At 45.6% G+C, this 26125-nt stretch overlaps 1 protein-coding gene across 2 annotated transcripts in view; it reads left to right on the top strand.

The window, feature by feature from the left end:
* LOC115079358 (proline-rich protein 5-like) overlaps positions 1-15875 on the top strand; it is a 31295-nt gene extending 15420 nt beyond the window's left edge. The window contains exons 4-9 of one of the 2 annotated variants that reach the window (XM_029582864.1): positions 1540-1588; positions 7064-7121; positions 8217-8308; positions 11606-11746; positions 13969-14095; positions 15738-15875. In XM_029582864.1, coding sequence (XP_029438724.1) covers positions 1540-1588; positions 7064-7121; positions 8217-8308; positions 11606-11746; positions 13969-14095; positions 15738-15772 — 502 coding nt within the window. In that variant the 3' untranslated portion in view covers positions 15773-15875. Of the gene's footprint in view, positions 1-1539; positions 1589-7063; positions 7122-8216; positions 8309-11605; positions 11747-13968; positions 14538-15737 lie in introns of those variants that run through there. The other variant, XM_029582863.1, reaches the window with a different exon arrangement.
* The last annotated feature ends 10250 nt before the right edge of the window (positions 15876-26125 follow it).

Genomic DNA, 26125 nt, shown 5'->3' with positions numbered 1-26125 from the left:
AAAGATGTCTTGACGTAAAAAAAATGTTGTTGTGGTGCACAGTATACACCCACAATATACACGCTCGGAGCCAAGTATATAGCACATGCATATTGTGCCAGTAAAATAGCTGCAACGGGAAAAAACCGAGCCTTGTAAACTGAGAGTCCGTTTTCCTAACCCGCGCACAGCTACGTCTCCTGTGCGCCCCATGCCATGGACGTGCTAGGGACGCACAATTTATCCCAGCACGCCCCTTTTAGCGTGGAAGCTCATTTGCTTATTGCATTGGGTGCCCCAGGAAAGGTGATTTGTGCGTGCGCTATAAAACATGCGCCCAGTTTGGACGCACATTTTTAGCACGATCATATTGCATCAGCCTGCAAGATTGTTCCATTGCATGTGACCTGGAGGCTCACAAGAGGCAAGTCTGTGGCTCATCATGGAGGTAACTTATTCAAATTGTGTGGGCAGGTACAAAGCCTGTGGGCATTTTTTTTTTTCCCCCTTTGAAAATTGTTCAAGGAAAAAGCACGAACAGAGTTGGCCTTGCATTTTCTGTGGCCAAAACCAATTCGCCTGATTTGTTTTTAAAAAGCACTTACATGCTTAAAATTGGATTTTGCACATGTAAATGCACTTGACCCGTGTAAGTGGGCTTTTGAAAGTTGCTACAATAGTATGTAACATTTACGCACGTAACTCCTTTGAAAGTTATCTCCAATGTGCGTAGTTTTGAAAATGCAAAACCCCAGCCTGGGAACGCCTGCACAAGGATGTGGATAAAAGTAACCTTTACCCGTGAGTAGGGCTGGCGGGAGACTGCCGAGTCGTGGCTTCTGAAATTTGCTCGGGGTCTCCAGATACCATCAGTGGAAGTGATTTCTCTGGCTTCACTGCAGGTTTTCTATTATCCTACAGGTTAGCTCATGTCCTATCCTAGATGCCAAAAAGGATTACATCTACCTCAGATGGAAATAGAAACAAAGAGTGGGGGTTTTTTTTGTTTTGGTTTTTTTTCCTCCAGAGGTACAGGATGCAGAAAACTAACAAGAAGCAGATTTTTGGATCACAACTCTAGGTGTTTTCCCCAGGAAGGGAGCCAGTTACATTGTAATTTAGTAGATGATGACAGCTATGTACTGACTTGCCCGCTCAGTCTGCCAGGGTTGGACTGAAACAAAGGATATCTCCCAGCTCTCAGCCTGAAACAAAGGAGATCTCCCAGCTCTCAGCCCTAGATCTCTACCATTTTTAGTGCATCAATAGATTATGTCATTCATTCCTTTCCCCAAAAATGCTAAGACTAGGTCCTGCCTTTTCTTATGATTGCAGTTCTTCTGACCCAAAACTCAAGTCATCTTGTTGAGAATTTTCTTTTAGGTTGTTGGATGCACCACCCAGGCGACGGGAGGAAGGCTTCTCCCTTCTGCCCATTTAGACTTGCTTTTGCAGAGAGCCGTTCCCTGCTGTTCTCCGTGATTGTCGCTGGTTACCCAAACATTCCTGTGTACACTGTGTCTCCCTTTATTGACTTTCTTCCCCTCTTTCTTCTCCCAGGCGGCTACTGAAAAGTGAACTTGGGTCATTTATTACCGAATATTTCCAGGTAGGCAAGACATGAAGTAAATTTTGTTAAATAAAAAGTGCAAAGTAGATGTTCCTTCGTACTAGAGCTTATTGCTGAGGTTCGGAGTAGGGAGGATGCGATACCTGGACCCAGCAGTAGGCAAGTATGTTCACTTACAGCCCGATCCAGTAAAGTCCGTGGGAGAGCGGACTAACGCCCGCTCTCCCGGCGCGCGCACCGGCCCCTCGCCGGTGCGCGCGATCCAGTATTTAAATTAGGCGACGCGGTGCAAACGAGGAAAAGGAGGCGCTAGGGACACTAGCGCGTCCCTAGCGCCTCCTTTTGGCCTGGAGCGGCGGCTGTCAGCGGGTTTGACAGCCGACGCTCAATTTTGCCGGCGTCGGTTCTCGAGCCCGTGGCTGTCAGCGGGCTCGAGAACCGACGCCGGCAAAATTGAGCGTCCGGTTTTCGGCCCGACAGCTGCGGGCCGAATTCAAAAATTTTTTTATTTTTTTTTTTACTTTTTTATACTTTTGGAGACCTCCGACTTAATATCGCTATGATATTAAGTCGGAGGGTGCACAGAAAAGCAGTTTTTACTGCTTTTCTGTGCACTTCCCTGGCGCCGGAAGAAATTAGCGCTGACCTTTGGGCGGCGCTAATTTCTTAGAGTAAAATGTGCGGCTTGGCTGCACATTTTACTTACTGGATCGCTCGGGCATACCTAATAGGGCCATCAACATGCATTTGCATGTTGAGGGCGCTATTAGGTGCCGCGGGTGGGCCGCGTGTTTTCCTCCCCTTACTGAATAAGGGGTAAGGGAGCACACTTTACTGGATCGACCTGTTACTAATTAAGGAGAGGGCAGTTTTCAAAGGGAAAGATTTCTGCAGGTTAAAAGCAGTTTATTTTTGTAGATTTTTAGATGCTTCTTTTTACTCCCTCAGAGAGTAATTTTCAGAACCATTTGCACTCCTAAAACTGGGTTTTACATGTGTAAATGCACTTTACCTATGTAAGTGGGCTTTTGAAAATCGCTATGATAGTAGTTACATTTATGTGCTTAACTCCTTTGAAATTTGCTTCCCTACAGGTGAATTTAAAAAGCCTGATGTGCCCCAAAATTGGGAGAAGCGATTGTTGGGCTGGTGCGCGCTAAGCGGATTTTAAAAGCCACCCAAGAACAAGCGTATCTCCCGGTGCATGTGTGCGTGAAAAAGTCCAAAAAAGGGACTGAGTATGGGTGTGGGCGATCCTGGACATATGAATGAAACCAGTGCGTAAAAACTTGCGTGCACAAGCACACGCTGAGGTCCCCTACCGTGTAACTTTTACTTCTGCTATGGATGGCGTGTAATTCCTAAAACAAAATTCAAGAATGTCAGCGGGGTTTGAAGGGTCGGGGTTAAGGGAGGAAAAGGAAAGGCCATTTAAATAGGGGCTTAGGGTCCTGTCCCGTACCTGGGCACATTGGGGGAACTGGTAATTGCATTGGCACGCGTTTCTAGTAAACTCCCCCCACTTACGCGGTAGAGGCAGCATGTGCGCGCATCCATATAAAATTGTACGCACAACCCGCGTACCGGCGATTTTATACCATGCGCGCATATATGTGCACATCTTATAACATGGCCGCGTCTCTGGGCGCGAGCCGGCGTACGCACATACACATGCCTGCGCTCTGGTGTTAAAGTTACTGTCTTCGTGACAGTGGGGGATGTAGTCGGCTGTATTAGATTTTGTACTTGATGTTTTGTTGTATTTTTATGTTGTACTTTTTTAAAATTGAAAACCTTTTTTTTTTTTTTTTCCTGTTTTGAAGAAGTCATAATAAAAGCCAAAACAGAATTAGAAATTAGTAAATTTAAGTTATCTGAAAGTTGGCCAGCCTGCATGCTGGTGAAACGTGTGCACCCAATCCCACAGCCTGCTTACTTTTTGCCTGCACTGGAGGCGAAAACTGCGTGCACAGTTTTTTTGGATTTTCAAAACCAAGAATTACTTTATTATTATTATTATTATTATTTTTACTAGACCCATGGACTTTGCAGCAAGCGCTCGGTGAGGAAATTGCCCCCAGAGAGTCTGATGGCTCTGCTTCTTACAAAGAACAAGTCCATAGTTTTTCAGCATTAAAGGGGAAAGTTTCACACTGCCAGCACTGCTGCGACATCTGCGGACACTTTTTTTTTTTTTTTTGTACCCTCTGTCTTTTCTGCTTCCACTTTGGAAATTGCTCAGGTACAAAGTGCTCCAGACAGCTTGCAGCTGACTCTTCCGGGCGTACTTTTTTCCTGGAAAATAGGGGGCTTAGATTCTGAAAATGCAGTCTGGGGACGCCCACTCCTAACGCGGCTAAACCTCTGCACGTCGTGGAAGCCCATGCGCGCTCTCCAGCCAGTCCTTTAACTCGGGATAAATCCATACTTACCCACTAAACTGCTTTTGAAAATTCCCCTCCACTTGTTTCCACTTGTCCTGGTGCATTAACCGTAGAGCAGAGGTAAGTGCGCCCCTGCTGCCTCACAAATCGAGGAGGAAGTCAGGCTAATGATGTTAACTTGTGCAAGTGAAGAAGATATATATCGAGGGCAATCTCCAAAACCAGTTACCTGGGTACGCGGCTATTTATCTGTATAAACAGGCAGTCTGAGAATTGCCCACCCTTTGCCAGCATAAAAAATTCATGCGGGGATCAACATCTCACTTCCTCATGTGGGCAAGGAAAAGCAGATTGGGTAAGCAACACGTATAGGGTTTTTTTGTTTATATTATCAAAACTGTGTGCACTGTTTTTACAGAGAAAAAATTATCCTTGGAAAAAGCAGATGCAGATCACTGCAGGTGCTCTTCCCCTGGGGCAATGCTCAAAGGGGAAATACCTGCAGAGTCCAAGGGTAAAAGCACACAGGGACTTTGCAGCTCCCCACAGTTTTGAATATTTGCCCCCCCCCCCCCCCCCCATTAGGGCACTTTCACTATGGGATGTCAGCAGAAGATTCTTTACTGCAGTTATTTGGCAGCCTACACGGAGATGAAATGGTGAAAGGAACAACCGTCTCGGTTTCAGGTTGCTCTTATGTTTACCAGTCAACACACTCATTTTTAGAAAAGGCACTTAAAATAAACTTCCTGAGACAGCTTCAAACCACAGGCACAGTACCTGCTTCGATTCTCTATGCGATGCACTGAAACGAAGCAGCATCTGTTATGGCGTTAATGCAAAACTACATCACATTTCCAGAACAAAACATTTAATGGACTTACTGGGCTTGATCATCTGCTGAGTACAACATATATCCTTAGGGTCAGTAGTAAACATGTGTATGTGTTGGCAGTCTTTCCTCCGTGGACGTAGGCTGCACCTTGCACAGAACAGGAGCATATGTAATGCTGCTGGTCACTAAATGGCTTTCCCTAATCTTTTTTTCATGTAAGAGCACAGAAGCAAAGTGAGCACACCTGATGTCAGTAGGTGGCAACTGAAACCTCACTCTTACAATAAGAGCAGCTCAAATATTGTAGATCGTAGGGGTTAACAATGGTAACTCTACCACAGACATGGGAGATCTGCAGGTGAGTCAGTAATAATATGGACATGATTGTCAAACCATGGGAAGGTCATGAAAGCATCTTACTGGATGGTGGTCTCCTTCTGATTTATAAATTCCCAAAACCATGAGGGCATTTAGCCAGTTAGAGGACTCATTGGGTTGCTGGATCCAGCACACCTTGTACCAGGCAGAAAAAGAGCGGGGGTGTGGGTTCGGATGGTATTTTCTTTCCCTGACCAAGTTCTCCCTCCTTTTTTCAAGAATAATTAAAGGGCCGGATATACTGAGGGTCTTCTCACATTTTGTGTCGGGAGGAGGAAAATACTTAGTATGTCTAGCCCTGAAGCAGGTACAGATCTGCCATTTGGCAAGGTCTGTCTTGTGCTAGAGTTTTGTCCTCCCCAGTTTGATCCTGCCAGTCTGGTCCATCAACGAATGTGTAATCTGGGAGCTTTCTGTCGACACACATCCTTTTCTTCTTTTGTCAGTGATGCATTTGTTTGAGGTTCTCACTTAGGAGTTTTTTTGTTCCTGTGCTTGTGAGCAAGGCTGTTCATTGTTCTTGTAATATCATTGAATGTATTGTCATGGGTGTAGTTTCTAATGTTCTAAGGGACGGCACGGAGAACAGTACAAAGGTGATGGTGGGGTCTGTGCATAAGAGCTTTATCCACCCACCCCCTCTCTGAGGGAAAATGGAGGCTGGAGATCCTGGCTTTAATTCTGTCATGCTGAAGCTTCCTCCCTAAATTAATTTGCTGGCGGTATTTTGTAATAGCAGGCAGCCCGCTATAATGTGTTTTACTATTCAGAAATACAGGCAGGGCTATAAGTTGCTGGGGACAGAGCTGTATCTAACAACCCATCTGGTTACATAAGTGGGCGGTTGCTTGGTCCTCACAGACCAAACCCAATCCATTCCGTTCTCTCTGTCATTGACTCCAGCGTCTTTTCCTGGCAACAACATTTGAACAAATCTAAGGTTAAACCAATAAAAGCCACTTCACCCGCGAAGGGTCCTGGTTTCCATTCTGGTGGAAACGGACAGAAATGTTGCTGATTCTGAACATTTTAGAAGCTGGTTCTGGGCATTGTAGTGCTTTTGTGGCACGGAGGACAAAGGCGGGAAGTTTAGAAATGCAAAAGTTGCAGAATTCCATTTCTTAGAAAGGTCTTTACAATACTTGTAAGTAGGCTGACTAGGGCAATGGGGGGAACTGAAAGGGCCAGTTGGCAGTTCCCAAGCTTTGCTACATACTCATAACCTGAGGGCTTATCCTAGCAGCCTTGCTTTCCCTGTTGGGTTCTAGTCTAATCGGCTCCTGGCTCTTTAGCTTGTTTCGGGGCAGACACAATGGGTCTGATTGGTCATTAATAAGCAAGGAGGCTTAACCATTGACTCTGTGTTCCTAAACCAGCTCATTTAATTCTAGATTTAGTAGGTGGTTAATCATGGGTGCATTCCTGTTTTGAGCACCGCACCGTATCGCACCACCATGTGCAGAATGAAAGAGGAGCCCTGCAAATCTTCCTGACGTGGGGGAGAAACCAGCGGCAAGGCGTTTTCCCGCATGACTTCTAATTAATCTAAGCTAAAATGAAATGTAAAAGCGCTTTGGCTTGTGTAAATGAGTCGAGGAATTGGACATTGGCAGAAAATGGAATCGCTGCCTCACGGCTCAGCCCAGCAAGTTCCTGACCTGTGTGTGCACAGAGTCTGCCGCACCTCTGGCGGTGGCTGCTTCTCTGCTTTCAGGGAGTCTGTGTTTTCAGGCAGCGTCTGGCAAATATACTTTGCCAATGTTCACATGAAACTTTGTTTTTTGAAGTCATTGTTTAGGGCCACACGTATGAAACCATCTTGCAAACCATCTTTTGTAACCATCTTCAAATGTCTTTTCTCCTCCTCCAGTGGCCGTTGACTGATGTATTTTTTTCTTTTTTTTAATTGTTTTGCAGAACCAGCTGCTTGCCAAGGGGCTGCTGTTTATAGAAGAGAAGGTGAAGCTGTACGAAGGCGAGTATGACGTGCAGGCAGGTGCCTGAAATTCATTTTTTTTGTAAAATACACCTTCCATCCCATGTGTTCTCTCATGCGTCTGCCTTGCTATTTGTTGTTTTGTGGTTTACGCGTGGTTCATTTGAAGATCGGTTCTGATGCAGAGGGAGGAGAAGCAAGGTTTGAAGGCTGTGAAAAAATGATGAAAGGGAAGCTTCAGCTTTACTGGCCTAACATAGCTGCCGAATATGTGGTGGAGGGGTTCCTGCTCTGTACGGGCTTTGGTTACAGTTTTATTTTGCACAGTTATTTATGTCTCCTGGCTGTTGCCTGAAGCACTCTGCTTTGAGAATCGGACTGTCCAGGAGGTTACGTGAGGGCTGGCCATGTATCCACGGCAGCTGTTTCCCAAATTTTCCGTTCAAGACCTATTAAAGAGTAGTAACAAACGCTTCCCCAGGCGACTATGCTTGGGCTCCATCTTGTGTGTGCCCTGTGAAGCCTAGACCCTGGGCTCCAATTCACACTGCAGTTCCTCATCTACCTCTCATCTTCTCTCCCCCCTACATAGCTGTTTGTGATGTGCATCTCTTATCTGTGCCCCTTTTCTTCCATTGCTAACCTTCCTGCACCTGGGCTGGTGTCCTGCCACTCTCGGCCCATATTTACGTCCCACTTAAAAGCCACCCTGCTTGCTGAGTGCTGAAATATATGCTTCCCATCCAGCTGGCAAGCAGAAAGGGAAGGCAAGAGGTCGTTTCAGTTTTCAACAAGCAAAGCAAACATTTTTGATAGCTTAGTCTAACGTTTGCAAGAGTCAGTGTGGCCCGTTCAGCAGGCCACTGTCAGAATAGCATCCAGTTGCCAGTTCTGGTTACTGGAAATGCTTGGGTGAGATGATGTGGTCTTGCAGTAATGTCCATTCCCTCTCCTCTCCAGTTGTGACTTTCCTTGTCTGCAGACAAAAAGCTGCTGTGTTTGCATTCCTAGAACAGGCGGGAAGGAATTTCCATCCCCATCGGCCTCCTGCTACAACTGGCCCTGAAGTGCAGAAATAGAGCATCGAATAACATATTTGTTTAAAATTAAATAAACTTTTTATTCTGTTTGCAGGGGAAAATCGTGTTGGCGTCCTGTCTGAGACTTGGGATCATTTCTTTACAGAGATACTTCCCACCCTGCAAGCCATATTCTACCCGGTACAGGTAAGGAGAGTGCAACAGGACACAGAGGGTGCTGCGGTGCTCGTGCATTAAGAAGTAATACAGTCAAAAGTGCTGGCTCAGACCAAGGTCCATCCTGTCTCCCACAGTGGTCAGTGCAGGTCACAAGTAGATCCGTTTCCCGTTACTCACTCCCAGAGACGGCAGTGAACTTTATTAAGGTGCAAAAAAAGATATGCTTGGTTTTACAGAAGCTGCCGGAGTTTGATGGCCTGGAAAGGTTTTTGAGTTATTAGCTCTTTAGCGGGTCTGGGAGAGTGCTTGAGAAACGGAGGCACACCTATCCCTTTGAAGCGCACATCGCCTTCCCTTTAAGCGCCGGATTAATGAAAGACCTCCTGGATTCGGCTGCAGGCAGTACTGAGGATCGGGGCAGGGGATGATGGCTCGCCCAGGAGACGCTGGGAGCCAGGCATTGAGAATACATTTGTAACTTGCTTTTTGAGAGCTCTGCTCTCTTCCTTAGGTCGGTGCAGGATGTCTGAATATTCAGGCACACTCTCAAAAACTGTTCATAAATGTGTTAGACCTATAGTTTTCTTAGTTGCCCTTTATTTCTGCATATTCAGCTCCACCGCTTTTAACAGTAATTGAAAATGAGAGAAGTAAAGAGAGAGTTCACTGGTTCATTGCAAGATTCCTTTGCAGATCCTGAAGAATTGTGGTTTTTCTTCCAGAGCAAGAAAGCCTTTGGTTAGAATGGGCACTTGGCAGTGTCCAGGTGGGAGGAGGCTCGGAGCCTGCCTGCTCAGCGCCCCTGCTAGCACCGCACGGCAGGGCGCAAAGCTCTGGACATGCACAGGCGACATCTTGCATTGCCTAATTCAGTTCCTCCGCGCAGGCACAGGGTGCTGCAGAGGCATCTTTCACACGATGAACGTGGGAAACATACAATTATTTTATTTATTTAAAACTTTTTTATACCGACATTCATTTTCATATCACATCGGTTTACAATTAACGGGGTAAAAACAGAACATAGAAAGAGAAAAAATTCAAACAGACATAACCATAACATCAATACTTCATTTTTCTGTTGGCTCTTTCAAAGTTATAGCAGAACTGTAGGGATCCATTTTCAAAGGCTTAGTTGGGAACCGTGCGTACCTTGAGCCACAGTAGAGAGGCATTTCCAGGGGGAGAATGTGCAGCACTCAGTTTTAAATAAATGCATGCATGTAGACACTACTTTGTAGTTGGAAGAGCAGGTTATGTGCATGATTATCAGGCGGCTTATGGAAAATGTACTGTCATATAGACTCTGCTTTCCTGCAGCACTTCCGAGGGTTACTGGAACTCGTCTCAGAAAGCAACTAGCAATTACCTTTTTGTGGGGAGAAACGTGATTTAATTGCAGGTTCTGTGGCCTAAATGGATAACGTGTTGAGTTAATTTTGTTAGTGAAGGGTTGCATCATTTTGTACAAATTGGCCCTGCCTGGTGCCGCTCGGCAGTAATCTGGTGCTGCGGAGGTAGCACCTATTCGTTTCTGTGCTCCCTGCCCTCTGTAAGCTAGAACCATTTCCATTCTGAGCCCTCAAGGCTGTTAATTGACCTTTAAAATTGTATTTGCATGTTGGTGCAGCTGTTAATGCTGCTATTAACTTGCAATAATTAATGATTAACTGGTCAGTGTTTTTGGCTGTGGGTGCATTAGGAACAGGCTCTTCTGCTGCTGCCGACACTTCTAATTATGAAGGGAAGTTCCTTTTTTAATTTGCAGTTCATTTTTTCAAAGTTTTTTTTTTTTTTTTTTTTAAGATTGACGTGACTCTTCATGCATATCTGAAAAATGGACCTATGATTATTGATGACCCGGGCATTTCGTGCATGAGAAATCATTTGCACGTACGGGTGTTATGATGGTCCTTCTGCTAACATTTCTGTCTGCAATACTTGTGTCTTCTCTTGTGGATCTTTCTACCAATTGAGAAATTCAATTATATTGAAAAGTATAACTAAAAGTTTATTGAATGCTATTTTGGTGATTGGACTGTTGTCCAGTTGCATTTATTTTCTAACTCTTTTTTTTTTTTTTTTGTCTTGTGGATTTACAACGTTTTGGCCTGGCAGAGAACAGGAAGACAGACAGAGTAAGGAGTAATTTTTAGCATTGCAAATCAGCAAGAGGTTAACGGGAGGTTAAGAGTGGAAGCAGCTGAGGGCGTTGAGCTCTGCTATGGGGGCCATTAGGATGGCTACGTGGACTTAAAAGTGCTTTTGAACTTTTCTAGGACCTTTGTAATCTAATGACTCCTAAAAGCCATATGCAAATGAAGGACAATACCTTGCTGTGCATGTGTCACTTAGTCCCTAAAGAGCCAGCGGCTTGTGTGACCTTGATTTCTACGTAACTGAGCAGACACTAACAAACCATTTAGAAATATTTGCCAGTAATAAAAAGCAGTGAGTGCACATGGGCAGCCCTGGCTGAGGGATTCAGCCTCTCCGAGGAGAGAAGCATTGAGGTTTGCTGTGGATGACCAGGTCCTTGCTGTCTCTCCTTCTGCTGATCTCACCTTGGGGACCCCCAGCAATAGGTCGGGATCAGGACCTGATCTCTTTGGGGGAGGTAAGTGAGCTGCACTTGCTCTCCGCCTCCACAGAAACAGAACTGTTCTTATGAAGCTGCTGTGGCAGAGCAGCAGGTACCCGGTTTTAAGCACAACCACGTTTCCTGTTTTTGGTTTTCTTTACAACATGAATGAGCTGTCATTCGTATTTTCATGCTGTGCTGCTGCCGTTTTATAAAGAGCAACCCCCCTCCCCCTTTCATCTGGGCAGGAGCGATGCCCGCCAGTGACATTTATCATCCGGGTGATGATAAATGATTTGTTATAGTTACTGAGTTACCTCCTGCTACTGGCTGCTTCTTCTCCCTAGTTCCAGTACCCTTGTTTTATTGTAACTTTTGCCTTTTCCTCTGTTAATGTTAATGTTATAACCCCCTGTTCCTTGTAAACCGATACGATATGATCTGTATCATGAAGGTCGGTATGAAAAAAGCACTAAATAAATAAGTAAAATAAATGGTACTGTTTTGCTGTACCAGCAAGTGACGGGGGATGGGTTGGGGATGAGGGTGGGATTCCCAATTTCAAAGTTTGTTAAAGAGGAGTCCATTGGGGGGAGAGAGAGGGTTTGGTTTTAGTGCACACTTTTGTACAATAAAATGCACCAAGGCCGACCACCCCCACCAACCGTGCACACAACTATTAACGAGGGGGCAATGGATCTTGGTCTGACCGTGCTCTCTCTCTGTCTGTCTGTCTTTTTCAGGGGCAGGAGCTGACTGTTCGCCAAATAGCACTGCTGGGGTTCCGAGACCTGGTCTTGTTAAAAGTGAATCTAGAAGACACCCTCCCTCTGGTACAGACAGTGCTCCCGCCCTCCATCCTACAGATGCTGCTGATACTTCAGGTGGGCAGCTCTCTGCCTCTAATTTGATAAATAAGGAATATTGCTCGAGGTTTCTCTGGTGCTGACCAGACAGCCTGATGTTCCATAGTTGGACCCTTGCCACCCCCTGCAGCTCTGTAATTGTGTCACACGGGCAGATTGCTGATTCTGTTCTTAGCTATAGTGAAAATGTCAAGCTTGTGAAATCTCTGCTGGTGTTTCACCCATTCCTCTCCTTTCTAAGTTAATGGGGCTACACAGGCCCCTCCTATCTGTGTCTTGCCTGTTGATGAAGAGCAGTGGAGTTTCACCTTATGGTCTCCTGGGGGATTGGGGTGGGGGCAGGTGATTGGTTTCCCAGCGATTTCCTGGACCTACACTGAACATACTGCAGAAACTGGGAGCCAGCACCTGTTTCCTCATTTATTCTATTTATTATTTATTTAAGGTGTTTTGTAAACCGTCATTTGATTTCGCCATCAGAATGGTTTACAGTAATCGTGAGAAAAAAAACAGTTATATAAACATCATCGTAGCTTATTGTCTTTGTGGGTTAAATGTCCCTTACAGTGTGTTCTAATAAAGGCATAGGAAGGGGTTGATAATAAAGGGGGAGGGTGATACAGTTAGGTCTGTAACAGCAAGGTTTCAGGGTTCAAGGAAATGCATGATAGGTTGCTAGAATTCACAGTGCCTTAGAGATTCAAATGGTGAACGTTGTTTTTGTTAATTGGGATATGATATTTATTTATTTATTTATTTGTAAATTTTTATATACCGCCGCTCATCAAAGATATCACGTCGGTGTACAGTGAACAGGAACTTACGCCGGAGCGTTTTACATTTAACAGAGTTATATAAGCGTTGTACAATTAAAAAATATTTGAACATAAAATAAGTAGAATCTTTTAAAAAAAAAAAATATGGATATGGAAAATTCTTCATGGTGCAGTTTTGTTGATCGAGAGATGGAGAAATCATGCTGTTGGGTTGTGTAGGTGATTGGTCGTGTGGTCGACTGAGTGAATTTGAGTAGGCTCTGGTAAAGAGCCAGGTTTTCAAATCTTTTTTGAAGGTTTTGAGGATTGGTTGCGTTCTTATTTTGGTTGGTAGTGAGTTCCACGGCGTGGAGCTGCGATGGATATGGCTCTCTCACGGGTTGTGTTCAATTGTGTGGTTTTGGCATGGGGTATTTTGTTTTTTAGCCTTTTTATTATGGATTGCCTTTGGATTTGTCAAAATTGCTGATTGGTTCTCTATTTTATGCTGATTATTATTATTTTTTTGGATGTTTAATTTTTGTATGATTATATTAGGCTTTTTATTGTGCTGAATTTATTGTTTTTTATTTTTGTGAACCACATTGATTTATATGCTGAAAGGCAGTAAAATAAATACATTAAAGGTTTGTGGCCAGAGGGGAGGAGCAGGACTGGTAGGAAACGTGTCTGCAGATCCTTCGGCCTCTCTTCCAGCCCTGAAACCTGGCGGTACTCTGCAGGGACTCCCTCCTTCCCTTCCCCCAGGCAGGGAGGTCTCATCAGTAAATGATGTGAAACCACACCAAAACTGCCAGATGTTCCGATCCCTAAACATTTGTGTGCTGTCGACTTTTCTTCCAGTGACCTAGACATGATTAGGAAATTCTAGCCAGCCTGACACACACAATCTCAAAGTAAACCTTTCCCAATAGTCTGCTCTGTTCTATAGCCTGTGTGGCTCAGGTCAGTGCATGCTTTTAAGCTTAGGGCTGGCGTCTTGGACGTGCTTCACTGTACAGAGCTGCAATCTTTCCACAGTTCTTTCAGGGGGAAGTTTGCAGTTGCTCTAAAGTCTGAAAATTACCCTCTTAAAGTCTAATGTATGTAGCATGGCCATAGCCGCCACTGGTACTGTGCTGCTTTTCAGTGGCGTATTTGGGACAGGGTTAAATAGTACTGCATCCACTGAGGCACCTCAAGGTGCGCTGATGCCAGAAATACGCTGGAGAATGTCGCTGGTGCCTGCCGTTGCTGTTTGGCCAGGGCACTGTGCTGTCAGTGCCCATGCAGTGCTGCAGCTGAGCTTGCAGTGTGTTCATTCTGTGTGTCTTTCCTCAAAGCATACCGATAAGCAGTAATTCATCATCCGCTGCACCTTGAGGTCTTTTCTGCAGTGCAGGTTCTAGTTTGCCATTCAGTGTACCTCTTCTCCATCCATTGTCACTTACTGATGCCCAAAGTTCTCATGTTTTTACTCTTCAGGGTATCCACGAGCCCACAGGTCCGAGTGCTGGCTACCTACAGTTGGAGGAGCTAATTAAACAGGTGGTCTCGCCATACCTGGGCACATACGGTGATCCGAGCTTCAGCAGCGAAAACCGTGTACTGGGTAAGAGACTGTTCCCTTTACAGAGCCTGCCAACCATCTCTCGTAACAGATCCGTGCTGATATGGGCAACAGCCCTGGACTGTGAGCTGCTGGGACCTTACTGACCCTGAATTTGTGACTTCCTCTTTCATTTGTATGGTAGAGCACTCTAAAACGAGGTGTTTCCTCTACACGGCAAAACACGCCTGCATCTCCTGGGCTGGGCATTCTTCTGTTCCCTTCATTTTTAATGCAGGCACGGGAAACTAGCAGGTTCTGGTTTGGCAGGACAGGCAAATGCAGCTAGTTCTGCTTTTGTAAGTCTCATCTCTCAGTATTTTGGGATTTACAGCATTACAGCTCCCAAAATGCTTAGGGTTGAGAGTTTAATTAAAAAAAAAAAAAAAATTGGTAGACACATAGGGCTGGTTTAGGGCACGTTAGAAGTTGGGCAAGCTTAGCTGACAGGACCAAGGTTAAAAGTGTCCCGACACAGATGCCGACCTCTGGGCTTCTCTGGCGATTGGTCAGGGACCACGTTGTGGTGGGGGGTGGGAGGAACCTTTAGGAGCTGGTTCAGTCCATTCATGCAGAGGCTGCTGCAGTCCACAGATCGCCTCACTATTCTCGTCACATTGCTGTTTCCAATGTGCGGGCCTCCTTTGCTGTTTCTGGAGCTTGCTTGCTGATTCTTTAGAAAATATAAATATAAACTTTGGTGTAGGTGTGCTTATTTGGAAGCCCCATCACAAAAGGAGAAGCTGGATGAAATATCGCATAAAACAGGACAAGAACTGCCATGGTTTAGGCCTGGTTAATGATAGAGGGGTAGTTAGAAGGGCTTAAATGGGAAAATGTAGGTTTTAAGACTTTTATTTTGTCTTTATGTTTTAAGTTTTTAATCTAATGGATTTTATTTATTTTTAGCTTATTACTATATTGGAATCAACTATGTAATTTTTAGTGAGTTTTTAGTAAGTTACCTGTTTTACGAGTTCTTGGTTTTATGAATTTGCTACTGCAAGTTCTAATCATTGTTAACCGCCTTGATATTATTTTGAAAGTCGGTATATAAAGTCAAATAAATAAATAAATAAATCTGCTAATTAAACAGGAAGGGAGGCTGTTGTGTGATCAGTTTCGGAAGGGCTGCAGCCAGTGATCCTGAGCATGCAGCATGGGAATGACTGCACATGCCAGGGGCTGGCTCGCAGCTCACTGGTGGCATATGCTAATGCTATTAATGTACAACCTGCCTCTTACTGACTACTTATTAACACACACATAGCGGTATTCAAAGGCTTAGTCTGGAAGTTACCTGGACAAAACAAATGAGCTTTAAATGCCCCCTGCCCACTCCCCAGCTAAATTTTGTCTGGGTGATTCATTAACACAATATTTAACTGGATAAGAAGAGGCAGTGATGGGGGTATTTTGGGGCTGGTGAGCGCTAATATTCAGTGTTATCCGGCTATATTTAGCTGGTTAAGTTTTCCACGTGCTATTACCCCTTACTGAATAAGGGGTAAAGCTAGCGCGTGGAAAACGCATGTCCAACCGGGGACTATAACAGTGCGCTTCGCCAGCGCACACTTTACTGTATCTGGCTCTGCCCTCTTTTTGCTTTGTGATGCAGTAACAGCAACGGTATTCTTGCTTGCAGGGAGGCTAACTTTCAGCCCTGTTTTGCCTGGCTAACTGAAATTGGGTGCCTAAGTAAAATCATCTTTCAAAAACCTCCCTCCAGGATGCAGTTCCCTCTTTGCCTGACTACGAGTGCTGCCTGTGTTAGCTGAAAGTATTTTTTCTGCTGAGAGGAACTCCACTGTTTTAAGTTGATTTGTGTTTTTATTGCTGTACATTGTAAATTTAAAAACAGACGTGGGAAAAATATTGCAGTAATAAAGATGGACTTGAGTTTGCCTCTCTGCTGCTTTCTGCCTATTGTGGTGGTGATTTTAATGAATAGGGAAGCAGTAGCGGCTCTCTGTGCCTGGAGGGAGACGGCTCCACCAGCTGATCTGCAGGATAACCCTGTGCAAGCAGCGTGGGAAGGACAATGTGTGCACGCATTGCAAAGCAGAACCAGACCCAAAAAGACTTCATTGTTCTTCACATCCTCTTGGACTGTAAATGTGACACTTTATTTCCTTTATTGGTCACAACCTCCTAGGAGCTGGCTTTGAGATTTAATTACTCGGCTTTTTCAAATCCGACCTCGAGATGAGTTACAAGGGCAGGTGCAGCAGGTACTTCCTGTACCTTACATTTACTCGTGCAACGCCTTTGTGAATTCACCCCTAAATGCCGAAGCCTTTCCTGGATCCCAGATATTAGGCCTGTGCACAGCTGCTGGGCAGATGCAGGACTGAAGCTGCATAGCCGGTGGCTTGCTTGGGGAAATCCCGGAGGAGGAAGCCGGCTGCTGGCACCATCAGAAAGCTGGCCTTCTTTTTTGTATATGCTTCATGGTCATTAAAGCAGCAAAACACGTTTTAGCTTGCAGAATAAGAAAGGTTTGTTAAACAAAACCCAAAGCGCACGGGCCTTGATGTTAATACCCGCCCCATCTAAGTTGCACAGCGTCTCAGTCTGTGCTGCCACCATGGCACTGGCCCATAATGGATATATGATCCCTCAGCCTGGCAGCTGGACGGATCCCGGCAGAAGAAATGTGGCCTGGCGCCAAGGAGCCCTGCTTGTGGTCCTGCCTGTGAGGATCTGACTGGTGGTGAAGGTCGGGGCTGCTGCCTGCCCCCTGCACGCACTGCTGATGGTTTTATCTCCTGCCAGCTGAGGTGCCAGGGTGAGGGATCGCCTGCTCCAAGATCATGTTTTTCAGAATCTCTTGGGTGTATTCTGTTTTATGTTCAATTAGTACATTTATTGATGCTTTTAAACATGAAGGGGGTTAGATAGAAACAAGTGAGAAGAGTAAATCTTGTTGGACCTGCCACTCCTCGCTCCTTCCTCTAGTGGAGGCAGGCAGAAGCAACTGCAGCTTGGTGTCAAATGGGGAAGAATGCAGTAAAAGAAGAGATTTTTTGTTTGTGTGCCAGTGTCGTCATGTGCTAAGGGCCAAATTTCTCGGATGCCTTATCAGAAGTGCTCAGGATCACTGTTGGGCACTTTTCTGTTTATTCTCTGGCTTTCACTTTCCCAATATAAAGCAGCAGCATCCTGGTGAGCCCCAACATGTGGAGATGAAGAGAACCGTTTTTAAATGAAGTTATTTTTGCTTCAGGTGCCCTCTGACCCACAGCAGTTGCCAGAACCTCTTGGGGTCTTGAAGCATCAAGGGAAGAAGCTATTTCTTGGTGCCTTTTTTAAGTGTTAAGGAGTGCATAGTACAAGTCTTCACTGCTCCAGGCTCTGGAGGAGTATTTCAGTGTTGCCGAGTGTTTGGAGCTGGCCGCGTGCACCGTGACGTGATGGCTGGCTCGATGGGGACATGACTTGGCCATCTTGGTCACCAGTGAGTCCCTCTGCTCTCTACTCCAAGGAACTGACATCCGAATTGGCTTCCTTCTCTGTGGCACAGAGCGAGTGGTGCACAGGCCCTTTCTGCAGTATGAGCCATGATCCCGACGCCCAGAGATGACAAAAGGAAGGATGCGCCACTGCTTCGGTCGTATTAATGACTGCTCTTAAAGGCTTGTGAGACTGGCCCCATGACTGCAGCTCTGCAATCAAAGAAATAACTTGAAGAGACCCAAATCACATTTTAAATATGAAGTTATTAACGCAGCCGAGCCCCACACAAATTTTATTTCAGAGGTATTGAAGCTCAAATCACTGATTGTATAGTCCTTTGACGTACACAGCAGGTTGAGATAAGCATTTCAAAGGTTTTCTATAGTGAGAATCTCGACTTGTATTTTTGGTTTATGTTGAGCTTTTTGATGGATAGATGCTGGATTCTTTTTTTTTTTTTTTTGAAGGTTCAGGGGATTGGTGAGGGGGGCTTCCTTTTTCTGGTTTGCAGTGAAGCTGATGGTCTGGATTTTGTGCATTTTTGCACCCATGGTTTGTGCAAGTTTTGACACTTGGGAGCAGTAGCACCAGCCGTCTTCAGTGTGACCTGGGCACTTGTTCATTCACCATTCTCTGCTAGGAGAGAGGCCCGGGCCTTCCTGTGCAGCCCAAAGTGAGATGCTGGGCTTCTGTCCTCTCCAGTAATGGACTCGCTGACCTAACCTTGTTTTGCTCCTGAAAGTAGCAGTGAACAGTCTCCCTGCAAATGGTTCTCACTATTTTTTTTTATACAGCCAAATTCTTAGTGAAATTAATGTATTACACTAAATGCCTTGTTTATACAAGTTCAATAATTAAATTAAAGCCCTTATCAAAGATGAGAATTCAAATGAAACATTTGTTTTCCCAAATTAGTGAGTTTTATCTAATTTCTTTTTCCTTAACTACAGAAATGTTCCCTCCTGAGCTTGTTTGCTGATAATGCATGGGTGAGGTGGAGGCGAGTTCTCTTTCTCATTGCTTAAACTGCTATCGTGTACAGGAGCCCAGCGTGGATAGAGCTAGCCCCGGCAACCATAAACTCTCATGGAAGAGCCTCTCACGGAACAGATTTTGTTCTTCAAGAGAAGTTGATTGAAGGACAAACCTGATAAGATCCCTCGCTGTAGAACTGGATGTTGTGTTCTTGCAGTGCAGTGCAGTGCAGTGAGAAGGGCCAGCCAGTGGCCGAATGTGGACGGGTACTTTGCAGTGCCTACCAGTAGATCGGGCTTTGTCGAGGGTGCTGCAGTGGATTGCTCGCTGTTTCATTGCCAATCAAATCAGCTTCTCTGCACATTCTTTGGACCTTGCTTTATTGTCAGTAATATACAATAACATAAAATGCTATTACGCTTTCAGGATGCTATGTTTATAGCTCTGCTCATTATGCAGCATAGAATCTGTTAATAAAAGGGTGGTGCGTTGTAATTTTTACGTACCTTCAAAAGCTTGGTTTTTCTGCAGAGAGTTGGGCTGTCTGAAGGAGAAGTGCTGATTTTTTTTTTTTTTTTCCCTTGCCTATGCTCTGCTGGGAAAAGGATTGTCCCATAGTTTTTGATTTCACGCCCCTGACTGTGTCTGACTCAGAATCTCCCCTAACAGCTGAGGAAAAGTTGACTAATAGTGAGAAAATGGCTTGACTAGAAAATTCCCCAGCGTGGAAAATGGAGGCTGGAAAACTTTGAGGCGATGATGGATGAGGTGGTCTGCTCGGGCAATGCAGGAAGCAGCGTTCTGGTGTGGCCCCCTGAAAAAGAGGAGACTGCAAATATAGCAGCAGGACAGGAGGCTGGTGTGCATGGCTCTCGGCAGTCACTGTTCTCTTGTTCCTGGAAGCCTTCTAGACTGACTTCCCCTTTTTTATGTCTGGGATCTTTGCAGCTGGGCTTTGTTGATGCAGAGCTGCAAATGCTGTTACTTGGTCATGCTGAACAATCCTCGTGCAGCCACTGGACAGGTAATGGCAAGCTGAGACTGAGCGGTAATAATGCCAATCAGTTGGTCATTTATTGGGTTTATATGTGGCCTTTTGGCCCTTCAGCGCGGATACATTCAGGTACGGTGGGTATTTTCCCTGTCCCCAGAGCGCTCACGAGCTAAGCTCGTACCTGGGGGATGCAGGGTGGGTCCTGCCAAGGTCACAAGGAGGGGCAGCGGGATTTGCACCCTGGTTTGAAGCTCTAAAGCAAGAGAATGCGAGGCAGTGTGAGGCTGGGATCGCAGTGAAAGGCGATGCCAGCAGAGGAAAGGGGGGTTTCTAAAAGGTTCTGCTTGGGCGGGAGGGGGTCGTCCATTTTAAGATGGGGGGAGGTCAGCCCAGCCGTCGCCGTCAGACTTCTTTTATTTTTAAAATGACGCTTGGAGGGGGTGTGGGCTCAGTCCAGCAGATCATTTTTATGAACAGCGAGTGGGGGGAATCACATTCAGTCGCTAGGTTGGCATGCAACAGATATATTAATATAACTTTTGTAAAAAGCCTATCGCCACTTAACCAGCTAAATGTTTTAATCTAGCCGGCCCAGACTAAAGTGATCCGGCCCCCCTCAGCCACGGTTTGAGTTAGTTGAATAACTTATTCAGCTAACTCAATCCCACCCTGGAACGCCTCCAAAATATTTCCTTATTTGGCTAAATTTCAGCTGGGTAAGTGCCAGGAATATTCAGAACTTGGCATTTAATCAGATCATATACATGTTCTCCTGCTGAACGCCTTTGAAGATCGGCCGCTGATGGTTTGATGGTAGGATGCCACTCTTCCTGGGACTTGAAACTACCTTTTTTGGCCCAAAATTCTAGGGCTCTGTGACTTTTTCTTGCGAGAGGAACTTTTGGCATACAATCTGCTCATTTAGCTGGTGCCAGCACTGCTGGAGTCTCTGGCATTTCTAGCTCCTCTGTTTGTGGTGAAGTTACTGATAAAACAGCCCACCCCTTTTTTCGTACTTTTAGCTTCAATTTGATTTATAGCGTGACCAGTTTAGAATCTTTGCAGCCGCAGGGCCGTGAAGGGAATACAAATGCGGTTCATCTCCATTTTCAATTTTTGTCCTTGCTGTAGGTTTTGATATCTTTCTTCCTTCAGATTAAATCCATAGCTCTGCTTGGTGGTACTTGACGCTTCTGGGCAAGCTCTTGGTTAGTAGAGGAAACTGTTCAGCTGTCGTTGTTGACGTCTCTAAGTAAGCCTCGGGTAGGATGATGTTCTATTAAAATGTCATGGTCAATGCTTTTTTACAATTTTTTATTCACTTTTACAGACAAGCCAGTATTCCAGACCGCGCACAAAACTGGATTTACTGAGCTACAGTTCCCAGGTATGACACCTCGGCACATCCCAGAGAGTGCCCCTCACGCCCTTTGACTGAGCAGGAAGGAGAAGCGTACTTGGAGAAGTGCGGCAGCGTTCGGCGCACACAGTGGCAAACGCGCACTCTGACATTCAGCTGTGGCCACGGCCACCGCGCTGCACAGCGGGCTGGTGGAGGAGCACGACGACGGGGAGCGTGCCTTTGCTGCAGCCTGGCATGTCCATCGGCAGTGCTCTAGTGAACCCCAACATTGCCGACAGGTCTGGAGGCCTGGTGGTTATTACTGTGCAGGAGCATGCACAACTCAACTATACATCACTCAGCTAACTCCAGGGGGAAACCTGTGTCCACTAAAAAAGGAAGGACTTTCCTGCATCTACTGGAATCAACTGGGAAGCAAGTCTCTGTCTGGGAAAGGTCCTTCATGTGGCATTGCCAGGGGTGGTTGAGGCTGAACTGTACAATTAAGAATAGGTGCTAGATTGTTCAGGTTTCTAGTAACGCTCTTTGCACTGGTCGTGAATCAGGTATGCATCCAAGGAGGTTTTACTCACCATCAGAAAGGAGTAATGCTAAATATGCAGGGAGAGCAGAAGATGAAAAGGGAAAATAGTTGTGTGGCTTTCAGGAGCAGTCAATGACCCTGGCTAGGGTTGCCTCTCACTTTTTAATGAGAATAAGGCCCAACCTGGGTATCCTGCTGATGGTTTATTTGGGTGGGGGGGGGGGGCAGTAGTTGCCTCCTACTCTTATGGGCCTTCAGATCAGTCAGCACCAAGCCTGGGTTCTGGCTCCAGGGGCCTTCATTTGCAGCTAGTCAGCAACTCACTCAGCACAGTCATTGTGGTGCCAGGGACCATGCACCAGGGTTCCTGACGGGAGCTCCCTCACTCCCAGGGGCCTGTGAATGCTGCTTCTGCAGCAACTCCAGCCTTGGCAGGCTGGGAATGAGGAAAACCAGAGCTGGGATTTGAACCCAGCTTCCTCGGCATGGCAGTCATCGCATTGCCACAGTGCTACCAGGCCAGCCCTACTACAGGAGAATTTTTTTATTTTTACCACAGTACCTGCAACCTCTGGCACCTTTTCTGCTACCATTTCTTGTTTCAGCTCAGTTTATAGAACATTTTGCGGAAATGTGTGAACTGTTTTTAGTGTGTAACTTGCTCAAACAAGGGGATGATGAAAAGTGGGTCTGTGGCTGATTTTTGCTTTGGCTTATTTGTAAAGCGGCACTGGAACTAACTTGTAGAATGGCAGCTAAAGGTGACTCCCCACTGGGATCCCCTGCCCGCAGTGGGGTCCCCCCTCTCTCTCTCTGCATGGTTCAGGCTGCACTCTGGGAAGAGGCTCATGTGTCTGGCCAGTGAGTTACAGTGCCGTCATTCTTGGCATCCTCCAGACCCTTGCGCAGCAACCACAGGGCACCGGTGGCAGTGGGGGTAGTGCCTGCCTGACCGCTGAGAGAGAGCTGGGAACGAGGAAGGTGAAGGCAGCGTGTTACCACTGCTGCTGATTTCTGTTTCATCTTTTTTATAGGAACAACAAGTCTCCAAGGCACCAACATTACATTTCATTAAAGCGATGGCTGAATTGTTTTCTCCCCTGGTGCTCAGGGCTGTCCATCCTTTGGAAGTCAAATGCAGTTCCTATTGCATTCTCTTAAAAGTTGGGACATTGAGCTGTTCCTTCCCCCTCCCAGAAAGCAGTTTGAGTAAAATGCAGTCCTCCTAGGGGAGCTCAGCTAGGGCCCAGCGGGGAGAAACATGATTGAAATATTGGTGGAGAAATAAGGGGTCAGCAAACAAGTTGTAGGTGATACCTTTTGAATTGGACTAATCCTGGGCCACCTATTCTAAAGGGATTCTCCGTCTGGGTCTACGAGGGGCGGGGGGGGGGGGGGTCACCTGACTACACCTGGCCATTAATCCATGTCTGGCTACCTTTCAGGAGCGCAGCTGCCTTCAGCAGGTCCATGCCAAATTCCAGGTTGGATTGTAGTGGGGGTGTGGCAACAAGGAACTGGATTATTTTAGGGAGCAAATGTTAACGGCATTACCTTGGCTTAATTACATAAATGTTTTCCCCATTCTACTGCCTCAATCCAGCAAACTGGCCAGAGTTCTTTTTCCAGCAGCACCACCGTGTGTGTGATTTTCTGGATTTAGGGGGGCCCCAGCAGGGAGGGGCCAATGTTTCCAGTGACGTGACCCTCTCTTCCCATCCTTCTTGTCACAATACTTAAGTCACAGATAATCACCAAAGAACTTTTGTGAGTGTTCCACGTTTTAGACGGTGAGGGCGGCCGGGGATGAAATGTTTTTAGCAGGGAGCAGGAGAACAAGGCGGCAGAGCGCCAGGTACGTGCCCACACCCTGAGCAGCTGGAGTACTGGTTCTTGGCAGTGACACATGGGGGAGGGGGCCAGCACCCTCCCCCAGCCTGATGGCTCAGGGGGCAGAGAGGGAGGTAATACTCCTTCCCCTTATTATACCACTATATGAAGCTGCTAGATGAGCTAAAAATTTGAACTTTTTGGGGGGAAAGACTATTACTTTTATTGGCATATAATCCACAATCTGTAAGCAAATAATTTACAAAAGTCTTTAAGAACAATAAAAGTATTACTGGAGAACAATTTGAATAAATATAAGGACGGTAACTTTAGAGGAAAATTGAATTACTTCTGGCTGCTAATAGGGCAGAAGCCTTTGCTTGCAGTTGAGTGCTTCAATCCTGTCCTGGGTCTGTTCTGCTAGCCTGTATTGCAGCCAGGGGGGGAGATATGCTAATGAACCACACAGCATTTGCAGCATGGGTTTTTGGCTTGTGGCATATGGGGTGATGACTGTTCAGACATTGTGACCACTCATCCACCTTGCAGGGAGAATGCACTGTGTACAAGACCCCTTAATCCTGCGATGTATTGCTCCTTTTCTGATCCCTCATTCTGCTGCTTCCCTTCCCTGGCTTTGGTGGGGGTTTTTTCTTCTGTTGAGGATAGTCTCGTCTCTCCTTGCTGGTCCATCAGTAGGTTCTGGTGGAAGCCAGCATCATCTCTGGCTGCAAGAGGAAATCGTATAAAAATGTATTTTCTTAAATGAAATGTGGCAGGTGGGGTGTGTTTCTGGTTATCTGCTCATCGCTGAGGGGGAGCTGAGCTGAGAACATCAAAAGAAAAGCCTGCATTCATCTCAAAGTGACTTGAGAGAGATTGTACCTGGAATTTCCAGCCTCGTATTACTTGAAATCTCTTCTGCCACTGCTTCCTTAAGGGACGAATGCCATTCCCATTCTAGACCTGCAACATTCAGCAGTGTGCGTAACTAAGTAGCAAGAAAGGGCCTTTTTGTTTTAGAAAAAGAATACTGGCTTTGCTGTTTTAATGATGAAAAGACTTGCTGGGATCCACTTGAATATCTTTTATAATCTTTGTCTTGCAAACATTTGCACAATAAAGTTTTTGGAATCTTACACTTTTAGAGAAGAATGATGGATCTGATTGTTTGTGTTAGAAAGCGAACGCTGCTTCATGCACTGAGCTCCTACTTGACATATAACATGTAATGCCCATGTGGCGATTCCTACCCTGGCACTGGTTTATGGCCCACTCAGCACTGTACAATCGCTTCCATTTCCTCATCCCCATTTTCTTTCTTCCATAACACGGCACAAAGCCAGTCATTCCCTGGCACCTGCAGCTGTGGAAACACATTGAGGCCCTTGTGGGCTTCTTCCTGTCGACTATTTGAGCAGAGCGGATCCAGTGCAGCCTGGGTTGCAGATCCAAGGCAACAAATTAAGGGGGTCATTTATCAAAGTGCTATAATAGTGTTTTTGCATGCAAAAAATGCCATTAACACATGCAAAAGCACCATAACACATGATGCGATGCAAATAACAAAGAGGGGAGGATTTGTGGGCTCACAGTTTTGCAAATTCCTATCGCACAGCTTTACGCAAATGAAAATGATGTAGTTAATTAAAATTTGCGTTAAAGCTGTGTGATAGGAATTTGCAAAACTGTGAGCCCAGCCCACTTGGCCAAAAATCCCTCCCCAATATCCTCCCCTTTTTCTTATTTGTATCACACCATGCGTTATGGTGCTTTTTGCATGCAAAAATGCCATTATAGCACTTTGATAAATGACCCCCTAAGATTCCTGGAGGCTGAGAGGTGTGGATCTAGTTAACGGCTGCATTTAGACCCAGAGCTGCCCATGCCGTAGCAAGAGAGCAAAGCTCCTGACTTGTTCTGATTGAGCTACGTCTGCCTTCCAGTTAGAAGATGGAGTTTTGACATCTCAGCTGCAAACACAACACTGACCAGTATCTGTGTGTTTGCAGAAGTGACCCTGAGGTTCAAATAACAAATAGCCTCAACACTTCCTGTCAAAACATGTCACATAAAATACAGGAAGTACACAAAGAACCAAGCAGCAAGTGAGACAGTCTGGAGCAACTCGTACAGTCCAACAAACATTCCTTTTGTCATGGAAGCACCAAACATCTTGGACTTTCTTTCCTGTTTCAGATAGGATATTGCTTATGGAGGTTCCAAGAGGATAGGTAACTGCATTAGTTGTAGATAGTTTTATGCATAAGTACACAATGCACGAGCAGGACCTGACATGTAAAATTCATCTGAAGGGCTCTAACATCACACAAATGCAAGACTTGCCAAAGAAAGACCAACTAGGCAGCAGGACTTCAACGTTGTAACAAGTCCAGCCTTAGAATTCTGATCTCTCTCGTGTGCAAAGTTCTTTACAGACCTGCAGCATAAGCTAACACAGCCTTTACTTTATTACACAAAAGTGCACCAAGCCATGGTGCAAGAAACGAGCAAGAATTTCAAAGCAGGCAGATACATTAAATAAGCATCTAGGACATTAAAAACCAAAATCTAAATGGTGAAAACATGGCAAAATAAGCAGGTTGTCACTAAATGTTTAACTCTTAAATAATGTTTCATGAGCTAGGCTTCCCCCAGGAAGAGACTTCCATTAAGATGGAATAAAACCAGAAAAAGCCCGCTTCCTCCTCCCACCAAGGATACTCTTTCAGGAGCCGCTGTAATAAGACCTGCAGTGCAATTGGCATTATCTTTCAGCAGGCACCTCCACGGGCTGTAATAAGGGGTTGGCATGCAATTAAGATTTGCGCAGAAAATCCATGCAAAACAAATATCTGCGCCGATATGCGCGCTACAACACGCGTTGAAGGC

Source organism: Rhinatrema bivittatum, chromosome 17, assembly GCF_901001135.1.
Source record: "Rhinatrema bivittatum chromosome 17, aRhiBiv1.1, whole genome shotgun sequence".
Lineage (NCBI taxonomy): Eukaryota > Metazoa > Chordata > Amphibia > Gymnophiona > Rhinatrematidae > Rhinatrema > Rhinatrema bivittatum.
This window is presented reverse-complemented; position numbering and strand designations above follow the sequence as displayed.